This window comes from Eumetopias jubatus, unplaced genomic scaffold, assembly GCF_037043125.1.
Source record: "Eumetopias jubatus isolate StellerSeaLion01/CBP00866 unplaced genomic scaffold, mEumJub1_p1.0 scaffold_7, whole genome shotgun sequence".
Taxonomy (NCBI): domain Eukaryota; kingdom Metazoa; phylum Chordata; class Mammalia; order Carnivora; family Otariidae; genus Eumetopias; species Eumetopias jubatus.
This window is the reverse complement of record NW_028274813.1, coordinates 71205849-71218551: the sequence shown is the minus strand read 5'-3', so window position 1 is coordinate 71218551 and position 12703 is coordinate 71205849. Positions and strand designations below refer to the sequence as shown.

Genomic DNA, 12703 nt, shown 5'->3' with positions numbered 1-12703 from the left:
CCTGGCTGCGAGGCCTCGGACGCCCCTTCGGGGTGAGAGGCGCCGGCCGCCGCCCCCCGGGAGGACTTGGGGCACGGGCGGAAGCCGGGGAGCCTTGCCCGCCGCACGCGTCCAGTGACTGTCCAGGAGACGGACCCCGGTTGGTGGCTGGGCCCACACCTAGTGAACGCCCCGGAGCATTTGCCGGCTGAACCAGTGGGACTCGCCACCGACTGCAGAGGGCGAGCTCTGGGAGGCGGTCCATGGCCCCCAACCCGGGCGGGGGTGAGTGAGGCTTTGGGCGTCTCTATGCTAGGACAGCCCGGGCACAGTCCATGCAAGGGTCCTGGAGTCGGGATCTCACCTCACTGCTTCTCTTGACCCGTCACGAATGGTCTCCCGCCGAAAAATAAATACGTGAATAAAAATTCTTCCGGAGGCTGCATTGGAGGCCTCCCTGGCCTTATAATGACCGTCCCATGTTCGAACGTAGGCAAGCCTGAGCTAGGTCTGGTGCGGAGGCACGCAGACAGACAGGGTGTCAGCGCTTTTATTCGGTGAATTGGGCAGCCTGACAGTTATCGTTACTTGCAGGTAAAGAATCTTGACATACGTTCGACTCTTTCGATGTTTTTGTTCGTATTTATCTGTATGTGTACGGGCTTTTCTTTTTTCTATTGCAGATTACTCTGGAAAAGTTTGCCCTTATTTGTCTCGCTACTTTAAGGGGATCTGCCATTAGGGGAGTTTTAAAGATCAGACCCAGGGGCAGTGACTACCGTTTGGCCACCTGGGGGCAACATGTAAGGATGCAGACTTAAGGTTCCCTTTCCCCGGGGAAAGCAGTACAGGGGAAATCTTAACTGGCTTCTGACCTGAAAAGTCCTCCATTTACCTTCTTCTGCCCTCTCTGACCCAGCCCTCCTCCCTGCAGGAGGAGGAGGTGAGGTTCTAGGAAGTAGGGGATTGAGTTTTTTAGATAAATCAGTGAATTTTGTAATTAGAAAAGTAACTTAAGAGAAGCCAGAAACCTGGGACTCTTTCTCACTTACTCCCCCGTCCCAACCCCCCGCCTCCTCTGATCAATGCTGTCAAGCCCCCCTGCTGCTTACTTCCTCAATATCTTCCAAATACTTGCCCTCCCTGGCTGCCTAGCTTCGGGTCTCATCCTCTCGCACCTAAATTACCATGACAACCACCTTGCTAGTCTCCTGGTCACCTCCCTTCTTGGATCCATTTTCCACTCTGCTGCTGATTCATACATATATACACTATATATACTGTTTTCTGCAACAGTGGTTCTCAGATCTTGGTGTGCATCAGATTCAGCTAGAAGCTTATTAAAAACATGGAGATCTGGGTCCACGACATCAGGATCTTAGAGGAGGTGACTAGGCATCATTTTTTAAGAGGCTCTGACTTTGACTATTTTGACCAAAATTTGAACATGAGTACATAGGATAAATTCTAAAAAGCTTGGTATATGAGGCCTGTCAGACCTGGATCTATATTACTTCTCCAGGTACACTAATTGTATTCAAATTAGAAGCTTGAATGTCATGTTCTCTCAAGCCTGCAAGCCTCATATAGTTCCTTTGGCCTAGACTGCCCAATCTACCATCCCCTACTTACCTGCCTGGAGACCCCTCTTGAACAGTACAAATGCCTCCTCTATAAAGCCTGCCTCTACATCTTCCAGTCTTTGTTTATAGCACTTTATCTCACCGTACTGTTATTTTACTACTTATGTGTCTGTTTTCCTTGCTCATTACTAACTACTCACAGGAAGACTGTAATTTATCCATCTTGATATCCTCAGGACTTAGCAGTGCTTTTGTATAAAGTAGGCAGCTTAATACACGTGTTTTGAATAAACTGGTTTACCCTTTGGACATGATGCGGACAGAGCTGCCACCAAGCTACCTATCCAGAGGAGCAGAAGATGGGCGGGGCAGGGTGGGCCTCCTTACCACAGTGTGTCCTGGACAACTCATCTTGGCAGTTTGAGAATGTAGATCTAGCTTACAACAAACTTTGGAACTACCCTGCCAGCAGGATCAGCAGGCTGTCAATAAACAGGAATTTACCAGTAGCCTACGGCACAATCTGTTGTTGGAGTTGGTTTTTTTGGAAGATAGAAAATGTGATTCTGCTTTTGTTCTTTCCCCTGCGTGCCATCCCCCACCCTGCACACACACAGTCTTAAATCCAGGTAATCCCTCTAGCAGGGTCCTGGGACCAAGCCCCACATGGGGCTCCCTGCTTAGCAGGGGGCCTGCTTCTCCCTCTCCCTCTGCTGCTACCCCTGCTGTGCTCTCTCCCTCTTTGTCAAATAAATAAATTGAAGCAGGCTCGCTGAGCAGAGAGTCTGATGGCAGGGCTCAGTCCCAGGACCCTGGGTTCATGACCTGAGCTGAAGGCAGACGCTTACCAACTGAGCCACCCAGGCACCCCCAGTTTTATCTTTTAACATACATGCAATGCTCCGGCCAAAGAGAATTACTTTTCCTTCATTGTTCCCTCTGTCTTGGCAAACCCCTACTCTTCCTTGAGAACTTATCTCATGAGCTGTTTTAAGGATATCTTTACTGATTGCTCAAGCCCAAACTGGATGTTCCTCCTTTCTGGGTGCTCCCAGAGCCCCAGTACTTTCTGTCACAGCATCTAACGTAGTGTCTGTAATTGTGTTTTTTCTGCCTGCATCTCCCATTAGGGCTGTAAGGGAGGTCAACTGACCAGAAGAGGGAGATGAAGTTAAGAGGTTTGAGAAGAATAGGTTGTGGAGAATGGAAGTGAGCTGATCTGGAAAATGAGCAGGATCACTGGGCAGCATTTGGGGGTCCAACTGAGGTTAAAAACACAATGATTTTAACACAGTGTTAAGATTTTTTTTAGCATCCTTGGGTATAGGTGCTTGAATATTTTTTTTTAAAAGATTTTATTTAGGGGCACCTGGGTGGCTCAGTCATTAGGTATCTGCCTTCGGCTCGGGTCATGATCCCAGGGTCCTGGGATTGAGCCCCACATCGGGCTCTTTGCTCGGCAGGAAGCCTGCTTCTCCCTCTCTCGCTCCCCCTGCTTGTGTTCCCCCTCTCTCTCAAATAAATAAAATCTTTAAAAAAAAAAAAAAGATTTTGGACTTGATCCTGAGGCAGATGGGGAGGCACTGAATTGTTTTAAGTGGGAATCAAATCCGTGTTATGCCTTGGAGTTCAGGGTGAAGACTGGAGGGGAGCAGAAGGCTTGCTAGAGTGATCAGTTGATGGAGGCTTGACCTAAGGTGGTGGCAGCCGCTTCAAGAGCCTGGAGTGTATTATTAAAGATAGTTTTAAGAGGTAGAAGAGGTGACAGATTGGATGTAAGGGCTGAGGCAGAGGGAAGGGTCTAGGATGACTGGGTGTGTAAATTGAAGATGAGTATAGAATTCAACAGAGGGCACCTGGGTGCCTCAGTCGGTTAAGCATCTGCCTTCGGCTCAGGTCATGATCCCAGGGTCCTGGGATGGAGCCCCGCATTGGGCTTCTTGCTTGGCAGGGAGCCTGTTTCTCCCTCTCCCTCTGCCTGCCGCTCCCACTGCTTGTGCTCGCTCTCTCTGTCAAATAAATCTTTAAAAAAAAGAAAAGAAAAAAAAAAGAGGAAGTCTAGGGCAAGAACAGAAAGAGTTCAATTTTGGACATGGTGAGTTTAAGATACCTGAGGGAGACATGTCCATGTGATGTCCAGTAAGCAACTGGATGCTGGATCTGGAACTCCAGAGGACATCTGGGATAGAGATGAGATTAGGAGCAGTCAGCATGGATGTAATAACTAAAACGTTGGGAAATGGGTGAGATCCTAATGGGAGGGCATAAAGCTCTGAGGAAATAAGGCCTGTGGTAGAACCTTCCGGATATGATTAAGGGACAGAGAAGATAAGGCTCCAGTGAAGTCTGAGGAATGGCTAGAGGGAGAGGAGGAAAAGTACAGAACTTAGGGTCATGGGAAGATAAGAATGCATTTCAGAGTTCCCAGGTGGAGTCCATTCCACCCCTTCAATCTGGGATCCTTGTAACCTTGAAACTCTTTATTTTTATAAAGGTATGGAAGTGATGCTCTGCGATTTTGAAGTCTAGGCTTAGCTGTCATGCAATTTCTGATTTTTTTTTTTCCTCATGTAATTCTCTGCTACTATGTGAAGGAACTCTGGCTAGTCCACTGGATAGTGAGACCATATGCAGCAGAAACAAACCACCCAGCTAAGATGAGACCACCAGAAGAACCACCCAACTGAGCACAGCTCAACTTGCCAAAAAATAAATGAATAAATAAAAGGGTGGTTGCTTTAAGCCAGACAAACAAACAAAAAACATTGTAAGGTTAAGATTCCTTAGAATAGGCTTCTACAACACCTTGCAGTTCTCTGTCATATTCTCACATGCAAGTTTCTCATTCTGGATAATAAACTGAGTACAGGGTCTCTGTTGGCGTTATTAGCTGTTTTATCCCAGTACTCAGTGCACGGCCTGGCACACAGTGGGTGCTCAATGGACATGAATGGTTGAAGGGACTAGATCTATGGCCGGGAGGGGGGGGCGGTCTCACCAGACTACAGAAGCTGCCTCCAGGAATATGTTCCACTGTGCACTTCATTCTCAAGCCTTGTGGCCCAAGGTGGAAAGAAGGTGAATTGTGATGTATGCGGAACATGGGACCTTGGCGAATTCCGTAACCAAGAGGAGGAAGAAGTAACAACAGCCAGTGGAGACAAAAAGAACTGCTGCCCCCTTCTCCCCCCTCCACGTTCCCATTGGGGAGGTGAGCCCAGCATCCCAGACTTGCGTGACTATATAGGCAAGCATTTGGAGACTAACTTTACTTTGTTACCCCAGCCCTCAGTGGCTCAAAGTTGGCTTTCTGAGCAGATAATAGGCTTTGAAGTAGCACAGTTCCCTACTCTCAGCAAGCCCAACACCATGGGGAAGGGAGACACCTCGGAGGTAGCACCACCTACCTCAGCCTACCGCTCTGTCATGGAGGCCTATGGTTACGAGGTGGGCAAGGTCATTGGCAATGGCTCCTATGGGACGGTGTATGAGGCTTACTACACAAAGCAGAAGGTCATGGTGGCTGTCAAGATCATCTCAAAGAAGAAGGCCTCTGAGGACTATCTTAACAAGTTCCTGCCCCGTGAGATACAGGTTGGAAAGGGAACTGAGACCAAGCTGCTTAAGACTTCTCAGAAGGGGTGTGGTTAGGAGGGGGTGGAGTGAGAACCCCCACCCCCACCCCACCCCCCGCAGGGCTGACTGTCTCACTAAGCAGCATGAAAATGACTTGATGTAAATTCAATCTCTTTCCACCCACCCACTCACCTCCAGCCCTTCACAAAGTAAAAGTACAAAGCCTAGGGTTTGCCCACAGATCACCCAGCCCTCTGGAGTTTAATCCGCTTGCAGAGTTCTAAGTTAAGTTAGCCGTCAGACAGCAGGAGGGCTGGGAGCACAGCCCGGGTTCTCCCTTCCCAGGTTTGATGGGTCCCTCTTCCGGGGCCAGGTCATGAGGGTCCTGCGGCACAAGTACCTCATCAACTTCTACCAGGCCATCGAAACCACATCCCGAGTATACATCATTCTGGAGCTGGCTCAGGGCGGTGATGTCCTTGAGTGGATCCAGCGATATGGGGCTTGTTCTGAGCCCCTTGCTGGCAAGTGGTTCTCCCAGATGACCCTGGGCATCGCCTACCTGCACAGCAAGGGCATCGTGCACCGGTGAGGGCGCTGCCACACAGGCTGGGGCCTTTGGGCTCTCAAGGGGGTTTTATGCATGTTTCCCATTTTCTGCCCTCTTTTTTCTCCCTTGACCTTCCTCAGTTATCTAGGCCCATTCATCCCCTCTATTTTAATTCTCTGCTCAAGAACGTTTCTGTAGCGCCCACTGTGAGCACGGCACTCTGAACTACAATGACGAGCCCCCTGTGGTCCTCAGGTACCATCCTCTCTCACCTTTGGGCTCTGCTCACAACTCCATGGCTCTTTCCTCTCTACTTGTATCCTCATAATGGCACCTCTCTCCCACCTTGCCTTTTCCATCTCTAGCCTCTGACCCCTGGCCCTTCAGCTCCCGGTCTAATACTAAGCCCTCTCCCCAGCCTGACCCCCAGCCTTTCTGCTGCTGGTAGGGACTTAAAGTTGGAGAACCTGTTGCTGGACAAGCGGGAGAATGTGAAGATATCAGACTTTGGCTTCGCCAAGATGGTGCCTTCTAACCAGACAGTGCATAGTAGCCCTTCTTACCGCCAAACGAACTGCTTTACAAACCACCTCAGCCAGACCTACTGTGGCAGCTTCGCTTATGCATGCCCGGAGATCTTGCTGGGCTTGCCCTACAACCCTTTCCTGTCTGACACCTGGAGCATGGGCGTCATCCTCTACACTCTAGTGGTCGCCCGGCTGCCCTTTGATGACACCAATCTCAAGAAGCTGCTGAAAGAGACTCAAAAGGAGGTCACTTTTCCATCTAACTACTCCATCTCCCAGGAGTGCAAGGTGCTGGCTCCCCCAGGAGGGCTGAGGCCTCAGGGATGACCCACAGGCAGAGAAGACCCATCCTAGGCCTCCCCACCCTGGGGGAGGCTCTTTCCCACCAGACCCATCTCACACTTTAGCCCCTGCCCTAGAGAAGTTGGCGGGGAGGGACCTTAAAGGGCCACCCCTGGGCTCTGCACCTTACATGTGAGTCAAGCAGGTTTCAGCTTCTGTCTCTTTAGGCCAGAAAGGGATTATGCAAGAGGTTTCCCCCAAGGTACCCTTCCTTTCCCTCTCCTCCAGGGAGTTAAATGCCTTGCTCTTCAGGATAAAATCAGGACCACACCCCCTTTCACCAGAGTGGTGTGATGGGCTGTCCTGCTTCTCTCTCAGGTCCAGCTGCTCACTGCCTGTGTGGCACAATGGGGGACGAGCTCAGCCAAGACCTCTCTTTCCCCTGCCCTAGAACCTGGTCCTCCAGACGCTACGCCAAGCCACCAAGCGTGCCACCGTCCTGGACATCATCAAGGATCCTTGGGTGCTCAAGTTCCAGCCTGAGCAACCCACCCAGGAGATCAGGCTGCTTGAGGCCATGTGCCAACCCTCCAGCACCACTAATCGGCACCAATCCTTGGAAATCAATACCTAAAAATGGTTGAAGGAAGGGGTTGGAAGAGGAGCAAAGCAGGAGGGTCTGGGGCTAAAAATCCTTTATACCAAAAATAAATCTATTTCTGATTTAGTTTCATCAGCTGGGGTCAAAGACATTCTTTCTTCAGGGGAACCTTAGCAGGGAACCCTACTGAGACCAAGAGGTGGATTTCTAACCAGAGTCTGTAACCAGTCACCTTGATGTCTGTAAGTCAATAGGGTAATTCACAATGTAGCTCATACGTGGCTCATGGGGGAGAGGGTGCTGGGATAAACACCCACTTTGGGGAAGCTTCATTATTCTGGCTAAGTAAATGCTTATTATTTTACATGTCTGTGCATTCTAAATGTTCAAGCAGTGGGACAGAGGCCCTGGTTGCTATTTGGTTATGGCTCTGCCTCTGTTTACAGTCCAAAGGGATGGCATTATTTGTTCCCTTTGAAATGGGCATCAGGATGTGTGAAATATCTTGGTTCCTTCTCCAGATGCCACCTTAACCACTGTTGGAACAATCCCAGTGAATCATGGTCCCTCATCGATTGCTCTTAGAAATGGCAAGGGTGCCTGGGTGGCGCAGTTGGTTGAGTGTCTCACTCTTGGTTTCAGCTTGGGTCATGATCTCGGGGTTGTGGGACCGAGCCCCGAATCAGGTTCTGCGCTCAACAGGGAGTCAGCTTGGGGTTCTCTCTCCTTCTCTCTCTGCTCTTCCTGCTTGTATGCACACGCTCTCCCAAAATAAGTAAACAAATCTTAAAAAAAAAAAAAAAGAAACCGAAGAGACAGTTCAAACAAGCCTATTTACCGTGGGTTCTGAATAAAGGAAAGCTACTTGCTCCTTCATCCCTATATTCTCCTTCCCTGTCCTTGAAAATGGGCTTTGCAAAAGGCAAATGAGTAGTAAATCATGGGGCTGTCTTGGCAGAGGCATGATTGGGGGAAAGCAATGAGAGAAGACTCAGAGACAGCTCCATATGGGTCTAAGATAAATAATACTTGTGCTTAACCTCAGCACCAGGCAACTCTAGGACACACCAACTTGAAAGATGAAACAGTACCTACCTAGAACATAGTAGGTCAAGACATTGTCAACTCCCATTTGTTCTCTGTTCCAGTACTTCGTTATTCCCTTCATTACTCCCATTGTGATTCAATGCTTGAAACAAAGCTCCAAAGGCCAGGGAAGAGTTTCAGGTGTAGACGAGGCAGTATAAGCAGTATGGTTCCATCTGCCCGATTTTATTGGGAACAAGGGCACTGTAACTGCTATCAGAGAAGGGAGCCCAGGGGCTCCTCTCGCACCAAGGTCTTTTTTCAGAGTTGAGCCAGGGAGGGGAGGGCGACAACACCTTTTCAGGCAGGGTCACACTATCACCCTCAGCAGGACCTCCCCAGAAGGCTATGTTCCTTTAGCTTAGCACTTGGCACTTAAGGAAAAGAGACCAATGAAGACAGCACTGGGAAAACAAGCCCAGACTTATCAGGATACCCACTCAGCCAGCTGCTTTAGTGCTTCTTCATCTTCATCTGCTTCAGGAGCTTCAGGGACAAGGATACCCAGAGAAGAAAGAAATGTTAGGGCCGTAGCAACTTCCAACAATCCCCTGCTAGAACACTGAAAGTCGGGCGCCTGGGTGGCTCAGTCGTTAAGCGGCTGCCTTCGGCTCAGGTCATGATCCCAGGGTCCTGGGATTGAGTCCCGCATCAGGCTCCCTGCTCTGCGGGGAGCCTGCTTCTCCCTCTGCTTCTCTCTCTGTCTCTCATGAATAAATAAATAAAATCTTTAAAAAAAAAGAACACTGAAAGTTTGCTGAATTTTCTCTCCCCAGCAAAGAACCTAAAGGTGTGGTCCTTCTGCTTGCTGGGCTGCTGCTAACTCCCAGGGAACCCTTGTACAAATTAAGAAAATGTGCTTCTCTCTCCCAGAACTTGTAGCCCTACACCAGGGTGCCCAGCTTGCCGAATGAGGCACAGCTGGACTTTAGTCTTCATTCCTGTTCAGCCAGGTACCCTTATACGGTCAATAACCTGTGCAACGGTAGCAGCAGCCCTCTTTGCCCGGTTCCTTTGAAGCAGGATGTAAGAGGAATAATCTCTCCCCGTATCTATCCCACCTCCTCAAGTCCTTAAGGCAACAGAATAGCCCTGAGTACCTGGTCCTGCGGGCAGATGTGCAGAGGGTACACTGGGCAGTTCAGTGGGGGGTTCTTCCTCCTTGTCACCCACAGTTAACAAGTCCCGGGCCAATTCCTCCTGCTCCAGCTCCTCTAGCTCCTCCAACAGTTCATCCTGGATATGGAACAACAAAACTGTTTAAGATGAAGAAATGAGGGGCGCCTGGGTGGCACAGCTGGTTAAGCCTGCAACTCTTTAGTGTCAGCTCAGGTTGTGATCTCAGGGCTCTGATCTCAGGGTTGTGAGATCAAGCCCCATGTTGGGCTCCAAGCTCAGCAGAGTCCGCTTAGGACTCTACCCTCTCCCTCTGCCCCTCCCCTCCCGTGATCTCATGCTCTCTCTCTCAAATAAATAAATTTTTTTTTTTAAGATTTTATTTATTTATTTGAGAGAGAGAGAGAGAGAAACAGCATGAGAGGGGAGAAGGTCAGAGGGAGAAGCAGGCTCCCTGCTGAGCTGGGAGTCCGACGTGGGACTCGAACCCAGGACTCCGGGATCATGACCTGAGCTGAAGGCAGTCGCTTAACCAACTGAGCCACCCAGGCGCCCCAAGAAAGGGAATTTCTACTTCCAAAAACATACCACTTTTGGAGTCCCTCTCCTCCCCCAAACTTGCCCCATGATTCTCTTGGGCATTCCTTCTGGCTGGTCTCCTGCTTTCTCCCATATTCCCTGACCCCTCAGTCCCAATCACCTCATCCACAACGTCTCCAAAGCCCACAGGCCGAGATATGGCATCTGAGATCTGCTGGGCCACCTCCTGTTGTTCTGTAATGTCAGCCATCAGTTCATCCACCTTGTCAATGTCCCTGAGAACAAGATATACAGCCAGGAAATCAGGAAACAACCCTCCCGACTTTCCTGTCTTGCCTGAGTGAAGCCCCTCCTGTCTGTGGCCTCAGGCTGATAAATCCCCGGCTATCAGGTAGAAGAGGTCCCTGGGAAATTGTACAGAGGCAAGGCTGGCCTGAGGATTGATAAGAAGCCACACTGGGGAGGATAGGCTGCACTTCCCTCTCTGAAGGGTCTTAAATCATCTTTCTTTGTTATAATGCTTTAGCTAGCAAAGAGATCTTACAGGAAGCAAAGAGACCGACAGAGGTCTAGCTGTCATAGGCACGTCTATAATGTAAATTCACATTCTGAAAGGTTTTAAGATTCAAAGTACAATACCAAGCTACTTTCCCCAGCGCCTGGGCCCCCTGCTTCCCTCCCCCCGTACCCACATGTCCTGGTAGGCCTTCTTCATGCCTTGGGCAGCAAGCTCCATGGTACGAAGCACTTCTGCATTGGTGGTGGCATTCTCGATGGCCTCACGCTGAAACTCCAGGGTGGATAATGTCCCATCGGTTTGTGCCAGCTGTTGTTCCAATCTTTTCTTCCTCCGCAAAGCCTGTAGGGCGGCTGACCCAGCACACACCCTGAACATCAGAGCCAGAAGCCCTTGCTTCCCACCTGGGCCCACCCTACTGGCACCTCTCCCCCATTACCTCTCTTATTCTTGATCCCATGCTTCTTGGCCATTTGTAGCTCCTGTTGAATCTTCTGCTCCAGAAACTCCTGTTTCTTGATCAGTATCTTCTCTGTCTCCTTCAGTTTCTGTATTGCCTCTTCAGGGGTTGGCCCCTTCTCCTTCTTCCCTGGAGTCCAATCAAGCAGGCCCATATTGTGTGGAGGAAAACTATCAGCCACCAGTTACTAAGCGCATAGTATGTGCTGGCACTTGACTGCATTACTGTTAATCCCAAAAGGACTCTCTACGGTGAAGGTACTATCTTCACTTCACAAACATGAAAACGGGCACAAAGATGTTAAATTGTTTTTGTTTAAAATCACAACTAGGGGCACCTGGTTGGCTCAGTCGTTAGGTGTCTGCCTTCAGCTCAGGTCATGATCCCAGGGTCCTGGGATCGAGCCCCGCATCGGGCTCCCTGCTCAGCGGAAGGCCTGCTTCTCCCTCTCCCGCTCCCCCTGCTTGTGCTCCCTCTCTCGCTGTTTCTCTCTCTGTCAAATAAATAAATAAAATCTTTAAAATAAATAAATAAATAAAATCACAGCTAGTAAGAATAGAGGAGTAATCGAAATGTGGCAGTATGACTTTCAAATCCAGTATTCGTTTGCTATTCCAAGCTGCCTTTCAAGTCATTTCCAGGCCTTTTTTAAAAATAATAGACTTCGTTTTTCAGAGCAGTTTTAGGTTCACAGCAAACTTGAGTGTCAGGTACAGAGTTCCCATACACCCCCTGCCCCCACACACGCACAGCCGCCCCACTATCACATCCCCACCAGAGTTTGGTCACTTTTTGTAATCACTGTTGCACTTGCTGTCCTAGCAGATGCCCAAGGTCCTGACTCCACAGGATCGAACTGAATGAAGTACAGGGGCTAGAGAAAAAAAAAATCTGATCTCAATTTTCCCCTTCATCTTCTGCACTCCTAAAAAAACGGTGGCCCTTGCCTGCTTAAAATCCTTCCACACTCTCTATTGCCTACAGGATAAAATCCAAAACTTGAATAAGACATACAAGGCCCCTCTTGATCTGGCCTTTGTTTACCTCTACACACACACACAGTCTGTTCCCCTAAACACACCATACTCTTTCCTGCCTGTTTTGCACAGTTACATCTTCCTGGACAACCTCAATTCTCCACCCAGCATACCTCCAGCCTTCTGGCTCACTACCCCGCCCCGCGCTGCTTCTGTGCTTCCCTGGGTGGTAGGTACATCTCCGTCATGGAGTTGCTACACGATAGTGTATATGTCAGTTTTGGCTTGTCTTGCCCTACCAGATAGGAGTTTTAAGTAGGCAATCTTTCTTCATCACCTCAGATGCCCTCTTGGCCAGCATAAAGGAAGCACCAGTGTTTTGGAAAGGAGATGAGGACGAGCGGAAACTCATCCCCCCCGCCCCCCGACTGAACAGTGGGGACCCTCCGCTCCCGTCCCGGGCCGGCCCCCAGCTCTTCTCTCTGCGGCGGGGGAGGGGAGGCAGCCGGACTCAGGCTCCCTGACGAGGCGGGGCCTCCTGGCACGTGAGGAGGCCTCACTAGGCCGCGCATGGGGTCTTCGGGGCAGCCCCGGGCCACGGCCTTCCCCCACACCCCCGCGGCCAGCCTCGCCCCGGCTCACCCCTCCCGAAGAGTCTGCCGAGCCCACTCATCGCCACCCTCGCCTCTCCCGCCTCCGCCCCACGGCGTCGGGCAACTTCCGCCTTGCTCGGGGAGGGTGCGGCCTCGGCGCTCCGAGACCGGCCTGGGCCAATCCCTCCTTGGGGCACCGCCCCGACATCATCAACTGGAGCCGACGAGGCCACTTCTACCACGTGACCCGAGGCACCAGCCCCCAACCCACTCGCTCCACTTAAAGCGGCCGCTTCATTTTTGGCTATAAAAAGGC

General features: G+C 50.4%; 2 protein-coding genes across 6 annotated transcripts; one reads left to right on the top strand and one right to left on the bottom strand.

Annotated features, from left to right (window-relative positions):
* The first annotated feature begins 174 nt into the window (after positions 1-174).
* Positions 175-7230, top strand: TSSK4 (testis specific serine kinase 4). 4 transcript variants are annotated; one of them, XM_028114856.2, is made up of 4 exons: positions 1927-5156; positions 5512-5726; positions 6107-6503; positions 6949-7230. In XM_028114856.2, the coding sequence occupies exons 1-4, from the start codon at positions 4932-4934 to the stop codon at positions 7129-7131; spliced, it is 1020 nt and encodes a 339-aa protein (XP_027970657.1). In that variant the 5' UTR covers positions 1927-4931; the 3' UTR covers positions 7132-7230. The 4 variants fall into 4 exon arrangements, 1 of the variants encoding a protein (XP_027970657.1); XR_003611067.2 differs by lacking the exons at positions 1927-5156; positions 5512-5726; positions 6107-6503 and adding an exon at positions 175-573 and having other exon boundaries at positions 6949-7034; XR_003611066.2 differs by lacking the exons at positions 1927-5156; positions 5512-5726; positions 6107-6503 and adding an exon at positions 175-573 and having other exon boundaries at positions 6876-7030.
* Positions 7231-8349: 1119 nt separating this feature from the next.
* Positions 8350-12543, bottom strand: CHMP4A (charged multivesicular body protein 4A). 2 transcript variants are annotated; one of them, XM_028114855.2, is made up of 6 exons: positions 12437-12543; positions 10797-10946; positions 10533-10710; positions 10001-10115; positions 9285-9420; positions 8350-8670 (listed from the first exon to the last, which is right to left on the bottom strand). In XM_028114855.2, the coding sequence occupies exons 1-6, from the start codon at positions 12465-12467 to the stop codon at positions 8612-8614; spliced, it is 669 nt and encodes a 222-aa protein (XP_027970656.1). In that variant the 5' UTR covers positions 12468-12543; the 3' UTR covers positions 8350-8611. The 2 variants fall into 2 exon arrangements, with proteins under 2 accessions (XP_027970656.1, XP_027970655.1); XM_028114854.2 differs by having other exon boundaries at positions 10797-10987; positions 12437-12479.
* Between the last annotated feature and the right edge of the window lie 160 nt (positions 12544-12703).